The 27,762-nt window shown below is 40.8% G+C and overlaps 1 protein-coding gene across 3 annotated transcripts in view; it reads left to right on the top strand.

The window, feature by feature from the left end:
- GRAMD4 (GRAM domain containing 4) overlaps positions 1-27,762 on the top strand; it is an 81,253-nt gene that overhangs the window by 36,973 nt on the left and 16,518 nt on the right. For all 3 annotated transcript variants that reach the window (XM_039570325.1, XM_039570323.1, XM_039570324.1), the window contains 7 exons: positions 677-797; positions 15,033-15,153; positions 21,470-21,531; positions 23,446-23,578; positions 24,049-24,074; positions 25,939-26,030; positions 27,569-27,660. In XM_039570325.1, coding sequence (XP_039426259.1) covers positions 677-797; positions 15,033-15,153; positions 21,470-21,531; positions 23,446-23,578; positions 24,049-24,074; positions 25,939-26,030; positions 27,569-27,660 — 647 coding nt within the window. The remainder of the gene's footprint in view (positions 1-676; positions 798-15,032; positions 15,154-21,469; positions 21,532-23,445; positions 23,579-24,048; positions 24,075-25,938; positions 26,031-27,568; positions 27,661-27,762) is intronic.

The following is a 27,762-nucleotide window of genomic DNA, read 5'->3' on the forward strand; positions in this document are numbered from 1 at the left end:
AATTCCTGCTTTCTGCAGTATTTTCAGTATGCTGCTGAGTTCATTCAAGGGATGCTGGTAAATCTGTTGAGGCATGCAGTCTTCTGATTTCCCCCTCTCCTAGCCTGCCAGGATGAGCTCCTGAGCTCCAACAGCATCCTTCTGCAGTAACTGAGTTGTGGGGGAGTGAGGAACCCCTTCCTTGCTGAGAAACTGTGGTCTTGAGAATTACACATTCCATAAACGGATATTAAAATATACAATATGTGTTTTCCAGTAGCTCAGTAATTATCTAGAAAGGTATTACTTTTGCTAGCTTCACAATTTTATATGTAAAGTGTGTTGCCTTGACCATTCATTTTATGGGAAGAGGAGAGGGATAGTACAAATATGGCTTTTCAGTCAGCAGAAGAAAGGCTTAAATGATGATGCAGTAGAACTGGTAAGGGTGGTGGTGGGAAATACTTGTTTTCTGTAACTTCCCAAGGTTTGCAGAAGTGTGTTCTGTAAACTCACATTTGATTAGCTTTCATTCACTTGTTTTGGTAATTGGTGCTGAAAGAGGCGTGTAGAGTTGTTGATACTTGCATGTTTCTCATGTGCTTGTTTCTTTACTGCCCCAGAAATCAGTTGATGTATTTAAATGACAGAAAAAAAAGTGCTTCTGAACTTTCAGTATGTTCTGGCTTTCTTACAGGCTGGTCCAGGGACCATCATCATGGCTTCAGGAGTCCAGGATTTTAACAGAACAGAATCTGACAGACTGAATGAGATCAAAGGTCACCTGGAAATAGCCTTACTGGAAAAACACTTTTTACGTAAGTATAAAATGCTCTGTGGAAAAGAAGGGCTTAAGCCTTCTTAAACAATGTTTCTCTAACTGTAGAAGTTGGCATCAGAATTTTGAGGTGTGCTGATGTGCAGATAACACGTGGGCTTATTCTTCCCTAATAAGAACTAAAAAGCATTCCCAGGGTTTCTGGGTCACTTGAGTATTTTTTTCTTCATTGCATTCCTCACAACATAATTACTGTGAGACAAAAGCTGCTTAGTTGAAGTCTTGATGTTGACATCTGCAGGTTATCTTAGAACTCAGTCAACCTTAATTTGCCTGCAATAGATGTTTTTCTTTCTAGTAGTAATTGCTAAGAAGAGATTTCTGAAGGGGGAGACCAGTTCATTTTCTTGGCAGCTGTTTCAACAAATAATGCATCTTAAAACACGTCTCTTAACATTATATGAATTATTTGTAAGTGGTGTAAGAAATACAGAGAAGAGTGTAGATTTCAAGTGTTAGTTGTTTGGGTTTATGTTTATATATATGTATGTATGTGTGTATAATGAGAAAAAGTTGTCATTCATGGCTAGAAGCAGCTGCAAGATTTTGGGGATTTTATCTCAGCAGGTCTGAACTGTTGATTTTTAAGACAGGATAGTTAAAAACAGAAAAATGGAAAACAAAATAAGTTGATAGAAGTAGAGATCTTTGTAACAATCCAATGAGAATTCTTGCTCAGTTGCTTCCCAAAATGGCCATTTTAATATTTTGGTTTTGAACTTCAGAATATGAGGGTTGTTTTTATTTGTTCAAAGCTTGTCACATATTTTCTGAGGGGTAGAAATAACAAGACTATAGATTCTATTCAATTTCTGGACTATAATTCAATGACAAGATTTACATTTTTATCTTTGGCATGTTCTCAAGGATTTGTCATTAATTTTCTGTGACTTGTTTTTCACTTAGCAATATTTCTTTGATATGTTTTGCCCCCCATGTGAATAAGAGGGAGGCCTGATAAAGGAGACTGGGCAGGAATTTATAACAAGCTGCTATCAACTTCCACTGATACCTGGAAGAGGTATCATGCTTGGAATGTCAAGCAAAAGTTGAAAGATCTGTTTGACTTGCCTTGTTAGTTTCAGTGATTTACTTGATTTTTATTTAACTATTCAGAACAGAGTTACCATGTGCTCCTTCCATCCCCAAGGATACATTGCTTAAGCTCCTGTTATCCAGCTGTTTTTTAAACTAGATGGGGCACATGCAATTTCTTGCTGCAATCTAATGTGCAGCAGAAACAGTAGGACTTACCAGAACTGATTTCTGATTTGAAGTAGGATGTGCTTTTTGATATAAAAACATGATAGGGCTCCGAGGCACTTCCAGGGTGTCATAGGTTAGCAAGCATAGTCCCAGAAGGGACGTCCTTGCTAAGGGGTGCTTACAGTTTCCTCTGGGAACTGATAGAACCTATCAGCTGGCCAGTTTGAATATGGACAATTCTCTAAGCCACTTAAAGTTGTGATCACCTCTGTTATCCACATTTAAGAATAGGCGAACTCCCCCTCCAAGCTCTCTCTCGTTTCCGGCGCTGGCACAGGTGGCTGCGGGGCCCGTGTGGGGGCCAGTGGGCCCAGCCCAGGCCCTGCTTGGGCCAGGCCGGGCCGGGCCACGGCCATCCTGAAGCCATGGACCTGTTCCAGCCGTGGAACCCCCCCCACTGCCTTGCCGTGGGCAGCCGGAGCGGCTCGGCTCTCCCCCCTCTCCACTGCGATAAGAAAAATTCAACATTCCAGCTGCAAAGCTGCAAGGCCGAGGTGAGATTAACCCTTTTTATTGCTGTGAAGAGCTGAAAACCTGAGGGAAGAGAGAGAGGAGATGCTTAAAGCTGAAATTCTGTTGTGAAGCTATGATATATCAGAGTATCCTGTTGTAATTTCATGAAGATATGGGGGGTGGAGTGTTCAACTCGTAAGCAGAAGCACCTGCGTTGAGATAGGCAGATGCTGACGCAGCTGTAATTTCATGAGAAGTTTGGACAGGGAGAGATGAACCAGATGAGGACTTTTGCTCCAAACGGGAAAGGAGAAAACCTCAGTCCCTAGAGATGAACCAGATGAGGACTTTTGCTCCGAATGGGAAAGGAGAAACCTCAGTTCCCAGAGATGCTCCCAGAGATAGTCCTAAAGATGAAGATGATGAAGACCCTTTGCTCCCAGGGAAGGAGAAGGGCCTCTGTTTTTGTTTCTGAACGGCTCAACCTTAAAATTGTACCCCAAAAACTTCAAGAGTGGACCCTCGAAAGCAGTTGCGGGAAAAGCTGCAAGTCGGGGGAAAGGACTCACACGCAGGCAGAGAGACTCCTCTTCCTAAATGGACTGAACAATATTTGGAAGTGGGTGGCTGTCTCGTTGTGATAATGTTTTCATAGCATGAGCAGAGAGACTTCTCTTGCTAAATGGACTGAACAAGGTTATTATGGAAGTGGTAAACAGACTGAACATCTCAAGGGTTGTCTTTTCACATTGTCAGTGGGAGAAGGGAGGAAGGTGGAGAGAGGAGGAGAGTTCTGAAGGTGGTATAATTTTTTTTCCTCTTTTAGGTCTGTTAATAAACTTCTTTATATTCTTTCAAGTTTGGTGCCTGCTTTGCATTTCTCCTAATTCTTATCTCACAGCAGATAAACAGTAATGAGTATTTTGGACCAAACCACTACACAGGGCTGCTGAATTCCTTCTCCTTCTTAGTATGTTCTTACAGTAACTAAATGGGGTGCAAAGGTTTGTGAGTATTGGTAGTCTTTAAGTTTCTGCTGTAATTTGAAAACCTTCTGATCAACTGTTACCCCTTGTAGCTGAATCATTTTTCCTTTGCACCGAGCTTTGTAGTAAACTCCAAGGTGAAGGATAAAGAAATTCACCCATCTGTGTAAACTTTGAGCAGATGGTTGGGGGTTCCGGCCAGCTGGGTGGCTTGAGTCAGCTGGGGGTGTCTCCAGCCATCACCTCTTCACCAAAGCCTGACGATTGCTGTAGCTGAAATTACAGGGTTGTCCTGACAAATTGGTTGTAACTCTGTCCATAAGAACAAGAATAAGAATCATAAACTGGTTGAGAAATAAGTGAGATAAAGCTTATCCCTTATTCGGCCACATTCCATTCAAAATTTTGGGATTAAATAGGTCACCATGTTTGGCAGCTGGAGTGAAGTAGGAGTTCAGCTTTTGCGTATGGCTCCTGCATTCTTATCTTTTCTTTTTCCTTCTCTTTGAGTTATTATTTTGGGCTTTTTTGATACTAGAAATGCTTCATTATTGTTTTCTTCCCAAAAGTGAACTAATGGTGTGCAGAAAAACATTCTGAAATGTGCAGTTTGTTTACTTCAGTTTGCCCTTGGAAGAAAGCCTGATCATTACTTTTTTAAAATCCTATTGCTGCAGTAGGTGTTTTTTAGGAAGGCTAGTTGGCTCTGCAATATTTCCATACTGTTTTTAACTATGGAATTCCTTAAGGACACCTTGCTATGATTGTGTTTTTGCATAAACTGTTTGCCACGTTCACTTACTCCGTTTCCTCCAGCTGGGCATGCAAAAATCAAAGCAATTGCTAGTTAGTGAGGGAAATATCTAAGGTTTCATGCATTTGCTTTTTAATGTGCTGAAGTTCCACTTGTTATCAGCTTGATTCTGACTGGTTTCTTTTTTTGGCCTCTTCTATGCTTTTATTTGTATTGGTGTGTCATTAGCCAGGAGGTTTAAGGAGGAGAGATTTCCTCTCAGCTGTCCATCATGTGTAATGTATACATGCATTACACAGCTGCAAGTCCATGTGGGTCTGTAATTGCAGGTGCCCAGCTAAAGTTTTTCTCTAAATTCCATTCAGCCATTAGTAGGCGCAAGCAATAGGTGCAGTTTGGCTGAGTAGTTAATGCAGTGAAACACATCCCAAACCTAACTGTAGCCTCTACAAGCTGCAGAGGAAATCCAAAGCAAGTAGGTATGGAGACAAACTGTTGTCTGTAAGGGGAAGATATCTTCATCTGAGATGCCAGATGAATCTCCTCTTTAGCAAAGAGGTAATCTAAATACCCGCAGATGGGAAGATGGAGCGGAGTCGCTTAGTGTGTGCAGAGCTGTAAATGCGAATAAAGCATGTCTGGAAATGCAAGGGGTTTAAGCTGTGGGCTGACAGGAGGATGAAGCATGTGGACAAAGGGATCTTGGATAATGTCTTAAGCAAGGGGGAGGGATCATCTGATTCTCGCAGCCAAAGGGGCTAAATTTGCTTTTCTTGTCTGTGTGGAAATGGTCTTAACCTCTTTGATCTAGTGGTTCATTCTGAGCCTTATTATAGGAATGCTGAAAATGTGCCTGTTGGGTTTGTGGTATTGGTGTGGGTTCCTGCAGAAAAAGTCTTGGAAAAACAGGTGAATGATAAGTGCAGAGAGCTTGGTCTGCCGGAGTTTCCAGTGCATGTGGACAGAAAAAGCTTTGTCTTGGAGCTGTGACAGGGACTTCCTGTTATTATAGCCTGGTTTTCAATACAAGTGAACACCTCTTTGGACTAATTGAGGGCTCAGTTTGGGAAGGCAGCTACTGACCCAGGGCAGTTAGATTGATATGTTAAGTTTAGTAGTGGTTTTAGTGTTTCCATTTCAAAACCTAGTTGTATCTTAACAAAAAATAAACTTGTGCTTGCTGCTCTTGCATTTGAAAGACGAAACAACCCACGAAACAGTCTTTCCGCTTTTACATCTCTTCTGTTTGAGGTAAACACCTTGCGTCCTGTTACTTCCTGTGCCTGCTTGTAGAGGGCAGTTTGGAGATATCAGCACTCTGGTCCTGGTGCCACAAGGTGCTTTGTAAGCACACATGCATCCTGTGGTTTACATGAAGTATTAGCTAATTCTCATTCAAGGGTGTTCAAGCCTTTTGCAATGCGGAATTCAGCAGCTCAGGGAAGACGAGTCGGTAGCAGCAGATGAGAGTGAGCAAACCAGGTGACTGTTAGAGAAGAGGGTTAGTCATGAACTGGTAAATCAAAGGAAACTCACATGAGGATGAGGAATACTGGAAGGAAACAAAATCCTTTCCCACAAGGGTTTTCACATTACACTCCATACAGCAGGAGTCTTTAAGGTCTTACCAAACCGGTGGTTTCAGTCATTATGTTTATACCACATGACAAAAGAAGTTGGGATTATGCTGCTTTCCCACTGAAATTTCTGCTCTGGTACACTGTTCATCCTCATGTGCCTTTTTGAACCATTTATGTGACTAACTCTGCAATATTTTCTCTGGCTCCCACTTTCTGGTGTAAATGATCTGATGATTTTTTGTAAGAACAACCTAGCAGAATACTGACCTCATGGAAGTAGAGCTCTAGAAAACCATACATGATTCTCAGGCAGAACTGGAATGTTAGAAAGTGTTAAATGTCAGAGACCAAGTGTGTGCTGGTGATTGTGACCAGCAAAAGACCTATGCTGAAAAGTCGAGCTCTGTACAAAAATGTTAGTACCTCCTCAAACAGTCCCAGTAATTGTCCAGTTACCAGCTGTGTCAAAATACCTTTGGTGTAATTTCTTCTGATGTGAGGGTCACACCAGCTGCAGTAGCAGAGCTAGAGAAGAGCAGAAGAATAGATTCACTGCATTGGTTTTGCTATTTTCTTACTGATCTAGTAGCCTGTAATCTGAACCTTATGTTAAGAAACCTTGAAGCAGAGTTTAGAGCTGATTTGAGCTGATTTACATAGCAGATGAAGACCCTGGCAAGAGAGTAAGCAGCTGTTGTGTTTTTTTGAGAGACCCATATACCAGCTGTGGGCCGTAATAGCCATTCCTTGCCACATGGTCAGCCCTTGGCCAAGGGATCCTGATGCTGCACTGTGGGCTCTAAAATAAGGTGTGCTGATGCTGGTGAGCCCTGAGGGTGCTGTGGCACTGGAGCTTACCTGGAGTTTCTCACATCCTTTACTCCTTCATCTAATCTTCCTTTCTTTCAGTTTAAAATCCTGGACTCCCTAGCACTAAAAAGGTGTCCCTGGGAGATTTACCTGTCTCTTTTGAGATTGTAGAGTTCCTCTGAGGAGGACTGGTTTGCCTGTGGTGACTGGTGGGAGATCCTGAGTGTTTATCCTGGGCATCCACAGATGCTGCAGTAAATATATGTGAGTCCAGGCTTTGCTGTAGAGCTGTCTCTTCACCAGAGCTGCTCTCATGTGTTTATTAACAAATTTCAAAGTTTTTCTGGGTCTGACTTATGACTGAGAGACTTCTCAAAAACTACAGAAAGTTTCTTAAGAGGTATGGAAAGGTTTTGCTTATACCCAGAGATACTTACATTATATACCATGTATATTGACTTAATTTCTAGCCTTCCTGGACAAAGAAAAAAAACCCTCCAAAACTCAGGCTTCATTTTCCTGGAAACATTGGAGGAGACACTCATGAGCAGTGTAGAGCACTTGTTTGGGGTTTAAGAGGCCTCAATACAGACTAATGAGCCTTCGGATCTCCATTTCTTATCTTCAAGGACTCTGTTCTGACTGGTGGAGGAGATAGGTTGGGCTTTTGCTCGCTCTCAACTTGGCTTCCAAGAGCATGAGGTTCCTGAGACCAGGGGAGAGGGAAAGGATGTGACTCCATCTCAGTACAGCAGGGGGCTGGAGTCCTGGGCTGATCCTTGGTCTGAGCCTGGCTTGTGCAGTCTGCCCTTGTCATTGCATGAAGCATGTACTTGATGATGTAGGTGATGATGCCTGAATGCTGGAGGATCTCTTATTGTCACACCGCCTTGTCATGGGACTGATGAACCAAAATGCAGCACAGTGCTCAGAGGGATGTACTGTTTGAGCTCCTCTGGAGCCTTGAACAGATACCACCTACACAGTGTGTTATGTACATGGGCTGTGCTTGTTTCTGCCTTTTTTGTGTGCCCAGCTTGGCTTCATGAATTGCAGAGAGGGTGTGAAAACCCAGGCAGAGCAATGGTCAGCACTGTTGTGCCTCTCCTTTTGTGTAATTGGAATGGAGATTTTGGGAGCCCCACGTGGAGCCTGCATTTCCTTGCTCAGCTTAGTAACACAAAAGCCTTGGAAGAGCCTGCTGCTATTCCTAAGCCAGACGTTATTTCAACATTTATAGACAGTTTCACTTCTGCCAAAACCAGAGAGTGAAAACCATTCCTGCAATAAAGACAACATTTTTGCAGCTCTGTGTATTTTAGGTGGGTTTTGCAACACTTCTGGCATTTTTATTCTCTGAAATTTCTGTAAATTCATAGAGCAGCACTATTTTTCGTGACTTTTTAAGCTGACCTTTTAAGTGTATGTAGCAATAGCAAACTTTCCACTTGATGTTTTGAGAAGGGGATCTGTCTCAGTAAGCTATATTTTCAGGAAGTGTAATTTAAAATCTTTCCATAATGAAGAGGAAATGATCCAACTCTGTGTCTATTACAACACGATAATGCTCCACTGAAAGCACTAAAGGTAAATGTAAAGCTACTAATTGGTAGTTAGCATAACTATTTTGTACGAGCCTTAGCAATGGCATCTTAGTTCTTTCTAACCTCATCCACTCCAAGTAGGACATAGCAGGAGTGGTGAGAGAGGAGACTGGAACAGTTTGCACAGAGGAAGAAGACTTTGTTAAATATGATGTGTTTTGTAAATCGGTCTTCCTCATCACATGGAAGAGAACACTTGATATTAAACTCTTGCTGTTAAGGTGAGGAGAATAGTACCAGGGAGTATTAACTGACTGAGAGAGGATGATGGTTCAGACTCTGCCTTCCCTCCACTGTCTCTGGATCAGAGTTGGCTTATTTCCTGTCAGCAGAGCAGGAGCCCATTCTGCTCCCTGCCATGTAGGCGTATGCAAAGAGACTCAAAAGCTGGTCCTCTAAAGCTCTGCTTAGTGTGAGTACTGGAGCAGGAGCTCTATCTTTGAAAGAGTAAAGAGAGGCACAAAAGAATGATGGAAGCAAAACAAAGTAAAAAGCAATTGTTTAACTGCCAAACCTGTGTTAAAGTTTTTAGAAGGAAATTGTCATGACTGGTTCTGAATAGGACAGGTCACTTCTTTGTTTTGATGTGTGCAGACTTAGCTGGAGGAGGGTGCTATTGAAAATGTGGGGTTTATATTTATCTGTTTCACCCCTCCACTCTACCAAAATGCCTATATAAAACAGGGCAGAGAGAGGAAAGGTTGTGCACTCAGTAAAGATACTAATCTTTAATGATTCTGTCTGCCTTTTGGCTTTTTATGACACCAATATCCCTATTAGAAAATCTTTTTTGCTATGTTTTCTGTATGAACAATTAATGCAAACAAGCAAGAAGCCTGACCACAAGGGAAAGCTATTAAATTGACAAATCAAGCTGTTCACAAATGCAAAAGAGGGGGAAAGGAAAAAAAAAAAGGCAGAATTCTTCCAGACCGCTGGTTGTCCAGCTCTAGAAGAGCTATGGAGAACAAGAATGCTGGTATCCATTTTGACAAAGAACATTTCTAGGTTCTTCCTTCATAAAATCCCAAGAGTAATCCTCCTAAGCAGGGAGCTTTGGGATTCCCAAGTGAAGTGTGGAAGTCCCAAGCGTGAAAGACGACATGAATTAAGGGGTGACTTAAAGAAGAAAGGACAGTTAATAAAGTGGAGCTGCAAGAGTGATGGCTTAAATAAGCACTTTGCCAAGTATCAGGCATGCAAAGAAGTAGAATATCTCACAATGTCTGGGATCGAAGGATAATGTTTTATCTGAAATCTTTCGGGTAGATTTATGATAAGTTCTTTGGCAATCTCCATGGTTCTCAAGTCACTGATGGAAAAAACATATGCCCTGGAGGAGGAGAATCACGGATTAGAAGAAGAACAGGTAACAAATAGTGCACAATTAAGCTGTATGTAGTTATAGCTATGAATTGTGTACATGTCTTCAGAGGAGTATGTAAATTGCAGAGTAAGTGTAAGCAGGAAAAAAACAGGTTAGGGAATTCCATTGCTTCCTTCCTCCATCACTGCGTGTTGGTCAGACAATGTTCTTTGTTTGTCTTTGCTTTATCACAAGTGATGGAGCCGTTCCATGTCTTTCACAGCACTGCCATTTGCTGCTGGTTTTTAAGGTGAAGATTAAAAGCTCCTTAGTGTCTATGATGATAAAAGCTGATCTGTTCTCAGACTCCTGACATTTTGCTAGCAGTGTCATACAGTCGGTTTACTTGGGACAAAGTTGACGTACTAGCTTTCCATAGGAATTGGGAGTCTGGTAAGGGTGGAAGTTGCCTGCACTGGAGACAACTCCCAGTGTCTGGCTGTATCAGCACCGCTGTTGAGATCCAGGTTGAAAGTGTGTGATTGGATTTAGTATGTTTAGTAACAATTAAATAACAGACTTGAACTCCAGTAATGTTCAAAGGGTTGTAGGGAGATTTACCATGATTGACATACATGTAGAAGGGTTATTTTTGTCCTGTTGAGTACTGGTGTTTCCCCATGTAAATATGAAAGGGTGCATGCATGCTTTTTTGCTATTTCTAGTTTTTAACTCAGTTTCCTTAGATTTAACACTAAACTGAATTGGTAGCTAGAAACAGTGATTGGCAGTCTCTGGCTCTGCTCTGAAAGAAGTTTTTGGTCACTTTGTCCCAGAGGGGGATTTTGCAACATACCTGTGGGTCTAGGGAAGAAATGGTGTTGCATAAAACAGTTACGATTTGCTCCCTAATCTACCTCCAATCCTGGGATTAAGGGAAACATCCGCTTTACTGCACATGCAGTGTTGAATTAGAAATCCAACCTTCTGCCACGCCTTCCTAGCCTGATGTATCATCCTCCTTTTCTAAACACTACTCACTTTCTGTTCAGTCTCACCAGAGCTAAATACTTTGGTATTTAAGTGGTTTTTATCAGAACATTTCTTACAGGCAAGTCTTCTGAGGAAAAATGAAATTTTTCATTTGCTCTAGTCGCTGATGTTGTAAAATGATGCAAACACAACACTGAGTGCTTGTCTTTTAGCAGTTACATGGTGTCAGCTAAGCTTTTTGAAATGTTAAATCTTTAAATTTGAATTGTCAAATCCTTGGAGTTCAGGTGCGACAGTTCCATTACACCTCATAGAGGATAAAATGCCGTAGAAAAACTGAAATGGATAAGGTTTTTTTGGTAACCTGTGAGATGCATCACTGATGATGGTCTTTACTATGGGGTCAGTTCTCCTAGGGTTTACAGTGCAATAATAAATGTAATTATTATTATCATTGTTGCATTGTCTTGCAGACTATTATAGCTCATTTTAAAAGAGCAATAGCATCCAGATATTGTCCTGCTTTTCTACATGACTTTGCAAGAGAGCTTTTAAAGCATTTTTTCAGGGTCACACCTGCTGTCACAACTTAAAGGGTTACCCAGTGTGTAGGTATTTAGAGGTTGTGACTGAGTTCATAGGCTTCTGTAAGACTCAAGGGCATGGAGGCTTTTTGCTCTAAGTTCTCAACTTTATTACAGATGGCCACAAAAATCACTGCTAGCAACTATACCTATGATGTATAGCTCAAATATATAGATATTAAAAAAATATATGTATTGAGCTGTTATAGATTCTTTGGAGCAATCAACAGTATGGCAGCAACCAAGTAGGTGTATACTGTTACAGGCTACGACAGACTTCTCACTAATGAAGCAAACTTTCCAGTAAAACCACAGAAAATGTAATTATGGTGGCTTATTTATATGCAGCTATGCAAATGTTTACATTAATACCAGTATCACGCTTATTGGACAGATGTCAGAATGGGCCAAACCATCCCAGATGTGGAAGGACAAACCAAACTGTCCTGGGTGAGGGTCCAAGATCTCTTAGAAAGTTTGTGTGAAGAGTTCAACCTGTTCAGGAAAGGAAAAGCATCTGCAGCATGGGAAATTCTTGGAGGGAGAAGTCTTATTTTGGATAAAAATTAAGTCATATCATAGAGAAATAAAGAGATGTAGTACACTGCCACTTCAGCAGCCAATAGATACTGCTAATTTCTATTTTGTACCCAGAAAAAAATGTTGTTTTCTGTTCTCTCAGGCCAATTATTATTTTTCTAGACTGTTTTCTTTTTCTCGCAGATATAACAGCCAATGGCAGTTACCAAGTCTTACTTTCTCAGGATGTTTTCCCTGTTTTCAGACTATTTTTCACCTTTTCAGGTGATAAGCGGCTGTTGTGGTTCCTTGTTTTTGTGCTTGTCAACGTTATCTCAGGGTGTCTCAGGTTTCCAGGTACCTGGCTATGCATTTCAGAGAGGCCAGCTCCACTTCTCAACAATGCTTCTGGTTCCCAGGCCTAGTTCTCAGGCTTGCCAGCATTTTCTCTGTCAGTATTTCAGCAGACACTTTCTTCTTTTAGTAATTTCCCCCCTCTAACCAGGTCACCTTTATGGCTGCTGACTTCACCTGAATGTCCAGCTAAGACATGCCCTGAGCCTCTAGTGATACTTTAATGTTTCTTGCCCTGGAGAAGATAGTGGGCTGTGATGAATATGCCTGGGAAGGAAATTATGGAAGCTGATTAATCTGGAAGCTAAGCTTGGCCTTTTATGTTTTACCCTTTTGTGTGTGTGCGGAGTGGGGAGGATGTTTGAATTTTGACTGTCTGAAGATGAAATCCAAGGAGCACTCCATTCTCATCATCAAGGAGGGTAGTCGTCTGTAAAACTCAGTAGATAGGTACCATGGTGAAATGTTCATACGGATTCTTCTCAGGGGTCCGTGACCTCTGCTCTTTGTAGCCACCTTCACTCATTCTGCAGGAGGACTCTTCAGGGATAGAGAAATTTGCTCTGAAAGTGCAGTTCAGTTTGGCCAAATGGTAGATTATTTCAGGGGACAGAGCAAGGAAGAACTTCCCCCCCTTCCCCTCTCTGTGGCTTCTGTTGCTTAGCAGATCTAAGAGTATTTAACTAACTGAACACGAAGGTTTTACAGTGCCAGACCACACTGCTGCCAAAGTAGCAACAAATACTGCTTTAAGGACTTAGTGGGGTGGATTTGAATTGCAGTCATGTATGGGAAAGTTAGGAAATGCTCTGAAATGTGAAGCTATGACAGTCCTTAAGGATTGGATGTTGTTCCTTTTTTTGGTTTGTTTTATAGGAGTTCTGTCTCATTCACTGTGCACCCTTCCACTCGCCTTTTTCCATAAAGAATATTTGGCACTGCTTGTCCTCTTAGTGGTCAAATTTCTGGAGTTTTTGTTTTGGTTTTAGTAGTACAAAATGTAGTGCAGTCAGAGCAACAGGAATTAAGGAAGCTGGAAGATCTGACTTTCAAGGACATTGAGGTTAATTTATAATGTGTGTGGTTTTCTTATGTACACAAAATGCATAGTCACTTCCTCTTTAATAAAACAAAAAATGCGTAATGAAGAATTTTTTCCCTTTAATGGTCTTGAGAAGATAACATCTCTATCAAGCTTTGGAACTTTCTGTGATATCTTCATGATATTGCACAAGCTCCAATGCTTCTGAAGTGCAACAGATGTTTCCCCTCAGCTGTGTTCAGGCCCTTGTTCTGGAACAAGGTAAGCCCTTGAAAGTAGGGTGAACTAATTATAAATGTAGTTTTCTTGTTGGATTTAAAATTCCTTGTGGATACATAATTAGGGACAGCTCCATGTATAAGTCTGCCCTTATATCCATATCTTTGCATTTATTTACAGGAGAGACAATACCTGCTGCAACAGTGACATTTCTCTACCCTACCCTTGGGAATTCTCAGTTTTAGTTGCTGGAGGACAACGTGGTTTCTGTGCTCCAGCTTTTCTTCCCAGGGTCACTAACCATCTCTCAGTGGGGAGATGGGTAACAGCACTCCTTCCTCTTTGGTGGAGTTCAGTCTGCAGCCTCACGGTGGAAGCCGTTGTGTTGTCCCCTTGATTCACGTATCTTATTCCCATCTCTCCTAATTTTGTGCTCTAAAGCTCTTACTGCTGCAGGACAATCTCCCACCAGCAGATGAAGTGATTGGACACATTGCACAAGGGCCTCCTGTAGGGCACAGAGAGTGTATCAGTTCCTCTGGACATTTGCTCTACAGCTTCAGACCTTCTCAAGAAGCATAATGATTGGAGTCAGAGAGGCTCAGACACCAAAATTCTCTGATTATCAAAGATTTAGATGGCAGTATGTGAAAAGAAACAAAAGAGGTTGTATAACAACCCTCTGGAGGGTACAGCATAGTATACCAATCTTGTTAAACAATGGGAAAAGCCTGAACCCCTGTGTCTGTGATGATAGTGGAATTAGCAAGTATTTTCTGTTCTGGTTTGTTGTAAACTTGAAATACACCTGCTGTTCTACTATTGATTGTTATGGTTGAGCTTAAAAACCAGCTCAGAGAACAAAGTGTAGAGTAAATTTTGGTTAAAAAAACAAAAAAAAGGAGATTCCCAGTCTTATTTTTGTCATGTGTCATGTATGCCTATCTGGGAAAAATTCAGTAGTAGTGACCCCATTTTAGCTCTAGAGTGAAATAAGGTCATGGGCAAGGACACTGCCAGTGACAAAAAAGCAAGGCTAATTAGCCACAAAAAAGCCTTATGCATAGTTGATACTATGTTGTGAGAGTGTGTATGTGTTTGTATAAGTAAATATATGAATATATTTGTATATCTAATTATTACATGGAAGTTAGTAGGGCACAGTATAACCTTGGAAAAGTGTAAAAATTTTAACTTAGCTTCTTGTTCCACAACACCTTCTTAAAATTGTAAGAGGCTCATAGAAGGACCATCTGACTTGGTGCCAGAAATTGATGGGCATGGGTTTATATGGCATCATACAACTTCATGTGAGTTCATGGTTTCGTGTTTGCCTGCCCATAGACATGAGGGAAAGAAACAGATACTTTTTTTTTTGGTTGCTGTTATGACCACTGGATTTAGTAATAGACAGCCTTTCCTGCTGATTATTTCTTTGAGGAATGAAGAGTATGTTGTGTTTAAATAAAGATAGCTTGTACCAAGGGCTTGTTTTGCATCTTGAAAAGAAAACTTTAGAGTTGTTTTCCTCCTTGCTTAACAATTGTAATGAAACATTTTGTACTTGATACAGCTGTGTGCTTTTTATGAAATCTGTCTAGCCCTTGAATACTTGTTTTTTTCTGATGAACATATTTGGTATAGCATGGATAAAAAAATCTCCCACACCTAATCTGTCATAATTAGATTTTAAATTTCTTATAGAAATACTTCAGGGTAACTAAATCTTCTTCTTTAATTAACAGAGGAGGAGCTCAGGAAGCTGAGAGAAGAAACAAATGCTGAAACGTTAAGGCAAGAGCTAGAAAAGGAACGGCAGAGGAGATTAGAACTAGAACAAAGAGTCAATGAAGTACTTAAAACAAGGTAAGAGAAATATCTTCACTGTAAAGCTGAAAGCCACTTGAGATCTCTGTCTGTCTCTGGGAAGTGCTGGTGAAAGCATATATTTCCAGCCTAGGTGCTCTTAAAATAAATTAGTAGTTCACAGAGCAAGCAGCTGTTTATGTGTTCCTGTAAAACTACATCATTAACATTCATGTACATGTAAGTTACTTGGCCATAGCTGTAGCTATGCTGTAGCTACATGACGCTTTCTAGTTGAGATACTCTTCATTACACCTCTTCTGATGCACCTCCTCTGGGATCTTGCCTGCCTGGAGCTACTGAATGCCAGAGCCTTTGCCATGCCATTGCATATGCTTTGCCTTTTCAAAACCTGTGTCTTCTCCTGACTGCCCAGTCCTCGTTACTCCTGTTCCAGCAGCAGCAATGACGTCTCAGTGCCACAATTCCCTAAATGCATGGGAGTAACTGGAATTTGAGCCTTCCTTGCCACTGCAAATGACAAATGGAAATACCTGCCCCTAGGTCCTTTCAGCATTGAGGACATCCATCTTGATGGTGCAAAGCACCAAATTTGATGTTTTCTCTCCTTAGTCTGCTTAGCTACATGGATCTTAAGGCCATAGCAGTTGCTTGGTGGCCTGGTTGGTCTAGACCACTTGTGTACGTAGCTGCCCATGTTATCTTCCCTGACAATAGCTGAGATTACTGAGCAGAGCTACAGGACCTGTGGCTCACCACCGAGTGCTGTCATCAGGAGATAGCACAGGCTGAATTGGTGGTCACATGCCAGTTACTTAGAGGTGACAAGCAAGAGCAAACAGGCAAAGGGTTTTGCTTGGATATGTGGCTTCCCAATGCCATGCAAGCTCTTCCCAGCCTCCTGCTTCCTTCTGTACTCAAGTGTAAAAATACCTTTCTGCTCAGGCCAGCAGTCCATGTCCACTGGTAGCGATGGAAGTAGGAGCTATTTATAGGAAACATATGAGCCTAGTTCCTTTCTGTTGTCTGTTTACCTCCTGCTCCTATGGAATCATAGAATTACTTAGTTTGGAAAAGACCTTTAAGAACATCAAGTCCAACCATTAAGCCAGCGCTCCCAAGTCCACCACTAAACCATTCAGTCAAGGGCCACATCTACATGTCTCTTAAACACCTCCAGGGGTGGCGACTCAACCACTTCCCTTGGTAGCCTGATCCAGTGCTTGAGACCCCTTTTGGTGAAGGAGTTTTTTCCTAGTACCAAATCTAAAACTCCCTGGTGCAACTTGTTGTTTGAGTGGACAGCTGAAGAGGACCCATTGCATGCTGAGAGTATCTGTTATCTCAGTAGCAGCTGTACAAAGCAGCGAGCGTTGTTTCCTACTGCTGGTAGATGAAACTGATGCTTAAGGAAAGGATACTTTCACGTCTGTGACTTGCTGCCTTGAAGAAGTTGCTTGGGATGCAAATTCCATATGCTTATCTTCAGTGCTGGCACAGGCCTTTGGCTTTGTCCCGAGGGCAGCTGTGCCTGGGCTCCAGGCTGTGCACAGAGGAGGGGGAAAGAGATCTTCTCATTGCTAGGCATCCTGGAGGAGGATGAGGAGCCATCTTCTTCTGCAGGAAGGTATTCATCGTCCTTCTCTGTTTCAGACTAATAAGGCTGACTCAGAGTCTGATCTGGCCCCCTGGAGCTTATGAGTACAGGTTTTACAGAGAAAATAGATGGAATGTCTTTGTTTATCAATATATGTGTCAACAACTGTGCCTTGTTGGATTGTGGACAACAGCAAATCTCTAGCAGGAGTGACATTGCTAAATTAAGGTAGGATGACATGGTTCCCTGCGTGTTGTATTCCCATTTAGATATCCTAAGGATTACACTAGTCCTGTCATCTTGAGTATTGCACTTGGGGATTACATTCAGCCAATTATCCTCTCTACCCAAGTGTTTCTCTAACTAGTCTTACTACTATTTCAACCCTTTTGTGACAGGCAGGATATGTAAGGTGACAACAAAATAAGACTTTGAAAATTTTTCAGTTTCTACCCAGGAGGAGAAAAATTTGGTTGTCCATGATTTTTCCTTAACTTGTGCTTCGTTGTGTGGAATTCTTCACTGCTTACTACATTTTGCACTTCACTGTGGACATTTAAAAATACTTTTATTAGGACTACAGGTGAAATGTGGGCTTACATAGTCAAATATGTAATAGGCTGAATTTATGCCTGATGGAAATTTAATTTTATTAAGCAAAGTAACTGCAGAAAGTTCTATCCGCTTATGTCAAATTCACCCTGCTTCTAAGGTAATTGTTTGCGCAATTTAAAAATAGATATTCATATGGTAGGGGAGGGAGCAGCTTTGTGGTACTTAGTTGAAGGCTGGGGTTTGCATGTACTGTTCTTTTTGCTTGCAGAATTCAACTGCTAATGAAAACCAAACTATGCTGTGGTATAAGAAAGAAATTATTTTAAAAGTTGAGTATTCAAAAGTATTTGTGAGGCAGATCAATACATGTGGCAGTATAAAACATGGTGCAAAATGTTTGGCAACGAGAAAACAAGTTCACAATCTAGATTGATACTTTTTTTTCTCTAGTGAAGATCATGGGCTTCCTTCATTAAGGTCGCAGTTGTGCACAGGGAAGAGGGTGGAGTGGAAGAAGAGGATTATTGGTGTTTCTGTTTGTCATGGTGTTTATTCTTTGTGTATCTGAATATTCAGAAATCTAGTGGCCTCAGTTGAAGTTTTCCACAGTTCAGAACATCCGAGCATTTGGTATGGCAGCTGAAGCTTATGACATTTTGCTAATGGAACGATGCATAAATAACCTGGAATAGTTTGTATGAGCTGTTGCTGCCGTATTTTGCAAATTGTGAGCTGCAATCACACAAAAACAAAATAACAAAAAGTTTTGCAACAACACTTACCAGCAGCCTGTGACCTATGCAGCAAACCTTGTTATTAATATCATTGTGAACTATTTTTACAAGGACCAGTTGGACAATGCTTCTGCATAAGTCACTATTCCTTCATTGTGGATGAGAATATAAACGGCTTCTGAAATGTTTGATGTATTTTAACAGGAAGGAGATGGAAAACATGAAAATTATTTAACTTGGTTTTTTATCAGCTCTTCAGAGTAAGAAGCCATGCATATCTGAAGGATACATCTTTAAACTAGGCTAAGAAAATATCTGCTTATTTTTGCATGTATGAGGTTGGAATGTGTTTTTGATGGAAGTGCATGCACCTTTAGGTTGCTTTGAGCAGTAGGAAAGGTGTTAACAGCCTTGAATGTCTTCTACAACAGTGGTTGAAAAACTGGTGGTTGGTCGCTTGTGAACTTGGAGTTAGCCTGTGGGAAAATTGCTTTGAATATGTCTGAGAACATCCTGGCAGTGACTGTACCTGTTGTGTGCAGCAACTCTGGTCTGCATCCAGTTTTTGGGGGACTTTGTTGATTCACACACATCTCAACTTGCAGCTGTATTCAGGGCCTAATATGCAGTGGTCTTCAGTGTCAAGGCTCCCTTAACTTTTGTGTTATACTTGCAATCAAAAAAATAACACTTTGGTGTTGTTCTGTGGGGCAGCACTGAATGGACAGTGCATCAGAGTGTGCTAGTTGCTTTTGAGTGGTTCGTGTGTCCTGGTCATGAACAGCTCTAATATTCATTAATATTGATGCATCCCTGACCTCAGTATATTAAAAAAAAAGAGAAACAAAAAAAAGCAGTTTGTGTTTGTCTCTCCCACTGTCTGAGGCTGCTCTTATCTGTTTCAAACAGCCTGTGCTTTAAATGGCTGCAATCTCTAGTTGCATAAAGATGACCTAGCTTCATGTTGGGGATGTGTTGGTGTGACCAGTTACACCCTTCTTCTGGGTGGAGAGTATGGTCCAAGAGGAATTAAAGCAGCTTGTTTTCTTAGGTTCAGGCTGCGGTTAGGAAGCCCACATAGGAACACAGTGTTTTCTGGGACTGTTTGTGTTTTTCAGCCTTTTAAATCATCTCTGGCATTAAGAGTGGTTCAGAAACGGTTGGAAAGATAATTTCTCCCTCTGTCAGTGGTCCTGATGAGCTGGACGGTTCAACATGACCTGGTTTTGGAATCGAACTTCCCAGTAGGTGTGCAAGCCCAAACAATGAATTCTGAGCTTCCTGGCCGGGATCTGTCTGAAGTGGCTAATTTTAACCTGATTCACAGGTGCAGTAATGAGCTGTCATTAACCTGATGATTCGTAAAGGTCGGGTTCTTCATGGGGAAGGAGTAACAGGCAGATGGCAAGTATGACATTGCCAAAAAAATGAAACAAAAGCAGCAAGGAGGGCCAAAGCCGACTGTCATGTGCTCCTCATGGAGCCCAGTAAGGCTTCTGTGCAGAACTACTTCTTGATAAGGTTTTCTTGATTTTTTTGCCCAAGAAACATGGGGAGTAATGGTGCTGTGCTGTTTCTGAAAACACATCCCAGCATGCCAAAGGAAGACACAGCTGGAATGGGTTGAGTAACTGGCTCCTGCCTGCTTGTGAATGACAAGCTTCCTTTCCACCTAAATATGTCTTCAGCTTCAATGAAACACAGTTCCAGTGACAGATTTCAGATGAAAATGCCCAGCTATATGTTGGAGCCATCTGATATGCTGATAGAGGAAAACAAGACACCACTGTATAATAGCTGCTGCAAATTTCATCATGTTTATTGCTGTCTTTTGAGAGCTGGAAATGGAGGAGATGCAAGGGTGTGGGAGAAGAAGCAAAGATAGGAGGAGTTTTTAGGTGAGGAACCCGTGGCTTATATAGAAACTGGGGGAAAATGGCACAGGAATCAAAGTTAAAGTTTAGCTAAAGAAAATAAACTGGTGACATTCCAGGTGGAGTTTGAAAAGAAGAGTTGCTGCAAATGCAGAAGCCATGGGGAAAAGTCCTGACGAGTCATGAAAGCAAGTGTCTTTCAAAGCAAAAAACATGGAATTCAGCTCATCCAATAAATATCGAGGTGTAATTTATAAATCAGTAAATTACTTCTAAATGTTCTTTTTAGAAAAGAACAAGGGTGTGAAAAGCTCATTAAGAATCGGGAATGCTTAGGAAGGAAGGGAGGTAACAAGTTCTGTAGTTTCTCCATCATACTCATTGATGTATGGTGATGTTGAGACAGCACACATTAGTAATGACCTTTTCCATGTGCAGACAGTACGGTGAGATCTTTTCCTAATGTCCTTTCTAGAGGAACAGCAAGAGAGAGGATGGTATGTCCGTCTGTATTGCTGCAATCTGCCCAGTGCAGTGGGATCCCTCTTCTTGCTCTTATTTGCTGACCATGTTTCACTTGATTCCCTTCCTGAGGAGCAAAATATGAAAGGAACATTTGAAAGTACCTCTATTGCCTGATGGGTGATCATGAAATTGCACAACCGACACTTTCTTATTTCAAGAAGTAATCTTTTCAATCATACAACTCCCTGTCAAGTAAAGCTTGCTGTGGCTGGTGATATGTTGTCAAAGCTCCTGCTTCATTAGAAAAATCTTTCTGTATGACATCTACATGGATGACTGAAGACTTTGGGACTGAAGCCTAAAGTATTCTCAAGACAGGTTGGCAGTTGGAGGCTGTGTGCAAATGTACTGTGAAGCCTTGCACGTGTACAGAATGGCAAAAGCATTTGCGTTTTAAAAAATCTGTTCACTTTAATGGATGAGAATATTCTTGACTCATTTTGAAAGGTGAGACCAATGATGCCTGCTTCTTGACATATATTTTAAAAACATTTTTGTTGCAGTTTTTTTGGCTGTTTCAATTTTTCAAGTTCTTAAAGATATTTCTCAAATTGGTTGTGATTTTGAGAGCTTACAACTAACATTTAAAATCATTCTTAACACCTGTTCCTCTTGTGAAGTTGAGTGGTGTTTGACCCTAGTAGCAATGGCAGAATTCAAGATTCATATGTTAAATAGTGGTTTTGCTCTACTCCACTGGTTATCAAGTTGTGAAACTGAATCCCTTTTAATTTATTACTGTGGGAAGAGTCGTGGCTGAATATACCACACAAAGACATAAGTAATGCAAGAAATTTGATACTACATTGTTGAGTAGTTGTAAGATGAAATTGAGCTGTTGGTGACAGGAATGGCTAAACCCCACCTCTCCTCACAGAGGATGGCATTTCCCAGGATCCTAAGTGCAGTCAATAATTTAAATCTTGTGAAAGAGCGTAAGCTCGGTTTTCTCTTGTCATAATTGTATAATCTCAGCTATGGAAACCATGGAGGTTCTGGTGCTTGCTTTACCTAAAAGGGAAAAAATTCTTCCTCTGTAACATTTCACGTTGTTTCTGTTTTCTTTGTAGGGCGGAAGAGGTGCCTGCAGCTCAGCAACCTGCAAAGCCACAGGCACAAGCCAATGGAACAGGTGAGCTTGGTTGGTTGGATCTCTAGCAGAACTAAGGTTGAGCTGGATTTTTTTCTTCCTTTTTTTTTTTTTTTTTTTTTTTTTTATCCTTATGAGATCAAACTTTGCTTCTGAAGAAGCTGAATAAGAGTGACCATTCAAGCAACTTCTCTCTCTGGACATGATTCTGCGTTCACTGTTTGTAGTTGACTTTGCGTACCTGAGCTAGGAATTTATTGTGTATTGTAAAGCCTTTAGGTATGTAATGAAACCTGTTGGCTCACTTCATCATTCTTGCGTGCCTTGCTGATCCTTGACTTACCAGAAAACCAGGTGTAATACATAGAAAAAATGTTCTATTTTGTTCTCAGTTGCAGAAGTTTGTTATGCCACTAGCCATATTACTACTTCCTTCCTCTAAAAGAGGAGACATTCTGGAGAAGGAGTAAGCTTAAGAGTTATTAATTTTTTGGGCACCTACGCAGTCATCTACATTTCTAAAGCTGATGCTTATTATGAATTCAATAATGTAGTGATTTCTGAAAGAAAAGGCAACAGTCTAATTCTCAAAATTTCAGTACACTTTAACTTTCCTCTCTACACCTTGTGATTGAGACTAAGGCTTTTAAATCTGTGGACTAAACCTGAAATTTCTCCTCCTGTACTTCCATATTGTCAGTGCTTTCTGTTATGTGAACTACAACCTGACATTTTTTTCTCCTGTACACTCAAAACTTCTTTCTCAGTACTTTCTGAAGTATTAGCATGTGGGAAGCTACCTCGTATTTTTATTTTCGAATGGAAGTGTTGTCTCAGCTGTAAACTGTCTTTTTTTTTCTAGATTTGATTGTAAATCATTAATAAATAGTTGAATTTATTTTCTGAGCACCAGTGGCTTTTTCTCAAGAGCTTAAATGCATCATTTTGGCTGTTGTAATTGGCTGTTTAATCTTCCATGCCTCTGTTTAATCATATATTAATTTCATGGAGTTCTGTACTAAATTTGGTCCTGGAGTAATTATGACCAGTATCCTCTTTGTGACATTGCTGTGTTGAGCTACGTTTCCAAATAGTCTGTCTGTTTCTTCTAGACCACAATTTTGAGTTACAGGTGATTGTTTTGTTCTCACGTGCTGTGCCTTAAGGCTTTTACTCTGATACTGTTTCCATATTACCCCTATATTATATTTTTCCACTGAAACTGACATACAGAAAGTGTGTGTCACTTCATTATTTTGCGGTGTAAGACTTCCCAGGTAGTATTATGACTGTATATTCCATATGTAGAAAGTGGCACATGCAGCATAATTTCTGAGGCCTGACTTTAGAAAAAAAGAAACTGGAGGTTTTTTTGTATAATTCTATAATGACACACACACAATTTTTACAGACTATCAGCGATTGGAAAGTGAAAGTAAAACTGCCTCTAGCAGAATCTTGCTTGTGTTTCAGCCTCCTTTTCCTGTCAAATCTCTGTGGCTGTGAGATGATTGTCCAGCTCTCTGCTGGAGTGTTTTGCTTTGCACTTGCTTTTCTCAAGGTGACCCTCCAGCACAACAGGAGCACTGAGATTTACGTCAGTCTTTTGTTCACAGAAGTCTCTTAACCAGAAAATGTTTTTACTGTGTTTGCTAAAAATGATTGTTTTTAGGATGTTTTACTCTTTGTACTTTGGGTAATACAAGATGCTTCCATGTACTATCCTAAGAGCAATGCAGGAGTCACTTTTAGTCTTACTTTACCAACTTAATGCAGTTGGGGATCCTGTGCAGTGGCAGAAGTAAATTGCAAATTTCCACAAAGGCTGTTGGTGAAGGACAGGGAAGCTGTACAAAGTCTGCTTGCCAGCAAAGCATGGTGTGTGGGAACAGGGGCTGCCATTGGATAAAGATGTCTTTTAGCATTATCCTGATACTTAGTGCTTCTCTTTTACAGATAAGCGTAGTCACACAGTCTGCTCGAGACTCCAAAAGTGGTTTTGTGACAAATTTGGGGAGTATCTTGAGGACTTCAGATTTCAGCCGGAAGAGAATACAGTGGAAACAGAAGAGCCACTTAGTGCTAGAAGGTAAATCCCCAATGTCATTGTGAGAAATTGTTGGTGCCTTTACAAGTTGCTTTTTTTACCTCACTTTTTTCTTTTTTAACCAACTTTTTACATGGTTTGAGCAAGTGTTTCAATAACAAATAATAAGACCAAAAATACAGAACTACCTCAAAAAGCTTTGTGAATGCTTTGGACAACATGAAATTTTATCTGCTGTCTGAAATAAAGTAAGATTTATATTACTTACCAGGTTTTGTCATATGTCTCCCAAAATCTATGAACGTAGTTAGGCTGGAGAGCTTTTAAACTTCTGTTTTCCGTCTGATGCAAGGTAGACTGTATTAATTACTAGAAACAAATTCTGTAACAGGCAAGAATGAAGCTTTATGCACATGTAGTTTATAACTCTGAACAGTATTTCAGGTATCAAATGTACACAAGTGTGCACTAATTGTCTTTTTAACAAGTTGCTTTTATCCATTATTTTTCAGGTTGACTGAAAATATGAGAAGATTAAGTAAGTACTTAGCAGTATTTTATTTGTTGTATTCGTTTTAGTTTCATCTGGGAGAATACTTGTGACTTGTTGTCAGTGGTGTATGTGCATTGCCATCAGAATACTTTTTAAAGAACAGTATTAAACTTAAGCTTTGGGTGGTTCTTAACTTCCACTAGGTGAGCCACAAATTCTAGATCCCTGTTGTCCGAGGTGCCTGACAATCACTCAGAGCTCTCCAGAACCTTGGTGTCCCCAGTGATTTCCAAGTCTTGCTCTTCTCTATGGGCTTGGTGTAGGGTACTGGAGCAGAGCAGATGGAAGCAGCACTTGAGTCCATGACCTAGTCCAGTGCCTTGGGTGTGCCCTTCCACTTACTTGATCTGCTGCTTTGGTTGTGCTGCTGATGCTTAAGGAAATCTAGTCCTAGTTGCTTAATTACTTCACATAGGAAGCGTGTTGAGGATAGCTGAGTTTCAAGCCAAACAAACTAGGACAGCAAGTCAGAGGCTCTCTTGAAGAAAGACTTGAAAAGTTGTGAGTTCTACTGCAAAAGAGTGAGAGCTTCTGAGACTCTCTGTGCAGGAGGTATGATCATTCTTCTCATCAGGAAAGGCAGAACTGGTGTGATCCAACAGAGAAAGCAGAGGTGGTCTTGCAGCAGCCCTCTCCTGTTTCCTTGTGTTCCCTAGCCAGTTTGCCCAAATAGTAAAAGGGCGTGGAGGAAGAGGGTAAAGGATGAGAGGGTTTTAGGGAGCTGAGGAAGAGCTCCTCTTGCTCTTGCTGGCTGGGTGTGCCTGTGTGTGAGCCTCTCCCAGCACAGGTCAGTCTCCCATGCAGTGACAGCAAGACCAAAGGTCTACAGAGGAGGGAGACGGACTTCTTCAGGGAGCCATGTGCTGTGTTGTTTGGCTTAGGGAGAGTAAGCAGCAAGGTGCTACCAATGGGTAGAGTCCTGCAGAGATACAGCCAAGAGATCTAGCCTGGCTTTAAGCTTAACTGATGGACAGCAGCAAGGGAGGGAAGGGCTCTGGCTGTTGTCTGCCTAGACTATAGTAAAGCCTTTGATGCTGTTTTCCACAGCATTCTCCTGAAGAAACTGGCTGCTCATGGCTTGGACAGGTGTATGCTTTGCTGGGTAGAAAACTGACTGATGGCCAGGCCCAGAGAGTTGTGGGGAATGGAGCTACATCCACCTGGTCACAAGTGGTGCTCCCCAGGGCTCAGTGTTGGGGCCAGTCCTGTTTAATATCTTTATCAATGATCTGGACAACAGGATGGAGTGCTCCCTGTCAGTTTGCAGATGACAGCAAGTTGAATAGGAGCATTGATCTGATGGTGGGTAGGAAGGCTCTGCAAGAGACAATCATTTAGGGACATGGTTTTGTGGTGGATTTGGCAGTGCTGCGTTAATGGTTGAAGCCAATGATGATCCTAAAGGTCTTTTCCCACCTAAATGATTCAGTGATTCTAAGTTGTTCCTTGGTGGCTTGTAATTCAAGTCAGGTTAATGTACATTGGTTTTCAGTGAGACAAACTGACCTGTGCAGTGGTCTTTGGGGTAATATGAACATGGCTTGAGAACAAACTGCTTTTAGCATCCAGGATACCCTTATAAAGGATGTTGATTTTTTTTTTCTTTGTCTATACTTAAGAATTTAGACATAATCTTTGTCTTGGATAATACTTTAGTTTTTGGAAATGCATTCTTTAATTGTTAGTTACATTAGTAGGTTTAATTTTTTTTTCATTTGAATAAGACTTTTTATCATTACGTGTCTTGAGTATTCCTATCGTTTCCTAATTTGGTTGTTTATAATATACAAGTAATTTAACCACTGCCAGCTAATGCTAACAGTTGTGTTTTTTCTCCACTTCTGTTTAGAGAGAGGTGCCAAACCTGTTACAAATTTTGTGAAGAATCTTACTGCCTTATCAGACTGGTATTCTATCTACACTTCTGCTATTGCCTTTATTGTAAGTTATCCTACTTCTCCGGGAGTAGTAAGAACTTGAAAAAATACATTCATTATTAGCTGAAATTTGTTGAAACTGCCATATCTGAGTAGGGGTTGTGCTACAGTTCAAGTTATATCAAATAGTGTAATTTCATTTAACACAAAATACTAGTAGTTGTCACTTCAATTATATATAAAGCCACTTAAATTGTTTATCCTGGGTTTCTTGTAGCATAGTTTTGTAGTTGTTAAAATAATTTAGAACTATCTGGGTATTGTTCTCTCCTTTCTTGTTTCTCATCTCCCAGTCCTGGTAATTTGATGGTTACTTCAGCCTCTGCAAAGTTTCCTCTTGTCTGGGGCTGAAATGCTGATAGTGGTTAAATTTGATGAGAAGTTACTGTCCTCATTGTCCCCAGGGCTCTTTGCCATTCTTTAGGATCATACTGATGAGAGGCAAAATGCCTTGATTTCAGTGGAGCTCAATGTGAAAACATCAGGTCTGTGAGCTACGTTCAAGCATTTCTATGCTATCTTAATGAGGTTCGATGCTGCAAAGAGGCATAAGTATCTAGTGGAGTTTTGATTTGTTTCCTTTCCTCCTGTAGTTAATTAAATGATATAAATTCTTTTGGTCATAGTGTATACGAAATGTATTTCTGTCAAAGGAATTACTGATAGGTGCAGCTGAATGAACCTGTGTGTGAAAATGTCACACCCTGAAAATTATAGACCCTATGCTATTTTGCATGGCACAGCTGAAGGAATATTGAGGAGGAGACTTCCCTCCCCGTGCCCTCTGTCTGTCCCTTCTCCATATCTGCTGAATGTTCTCTTGCCTCACCTGGTAAGCCCATTTTTCAGATAAAAGCTGAAAGAGGAAACTTGATCTGTTTTTTTGAAAGCTCTCGGGCCTGGGAGCCAGAGCGATGTTTCACTTTGGGGTTATCAGTAAAAACCCTAGTGTGTCTCACAGAGAGACTGTAGTCTCCATTTTCAGAAGCTGGGAAGGGAACAGAATGCCTTTTGAAGCTCTTTGTGTTTGCTTGTTACATAAAATAAAACCTGTTTTCCTGCAATCTTTTTAGTCTTGGTAAAAATTTGGGATTTAATTGACCTGAAATAATAGAGTGAGAGTTTATCCTGTTGCCCAGTATGGGGCTAATTGCTCTAACTCCTCTTCTGTACCATGGCTTCTGTGCCATTGCTGACCATGCAGCAGATTCACAGACTTGAGGGTTTACCTATTTTTTTTTTTTTTTCCTCCTACCCCTTCAAGTAATTGTAGTGTGAAAATACTCAGTACTCTGAGGCAGCTGAGAACTATTTAAGTGTCATCTCTGGAGTTTTGGTTCATTCTTAGTTTTGATTTTGCATTCCTGAGTGCAGGGCCATTGTTAGTCGTGGAGTGGCTAAAATTTATTAATTTTTTAATATGAATTGCATGATTCTGAGCCCAACAGCACAGTGGGAAATGGTATTTCATGCAACTCACTGTACCCCAGTTTGTAATCCGCATCTCTCTTTGTTTGTTTGTTTTTTCTTCTTAATCTGCAGATTTACATCAATGCTGTATGGCATGGCTGGGCCATTCCTATGTTCTTATTTTTAGCAATTTTGAGGTTATCCCTAAATTACCTCATAGCCAGGTATTTGCATAAATACTAGCTTACTCTCTTAAGTAATGCTTTGCTTGAAAGATGTTTTGTTATTCTTGCACTGAGTTGTAAACTGTTACCTTTTCTAATATT

The sequence above is a fragment of the Corvus cornix genome, chromosome 1A (assembly GCF_000738735.6).
Source record: "Corvus cornix cornix isolate S_Up_H32 chromosome 1A, ASM73873v5, whole genome shotgun sequence".
Lineage (NCBI taxonomy): Eukaryota > Metazoa > Chordata > Aves > Passeriformes > Corvidae > Corvus > Corvus cornix.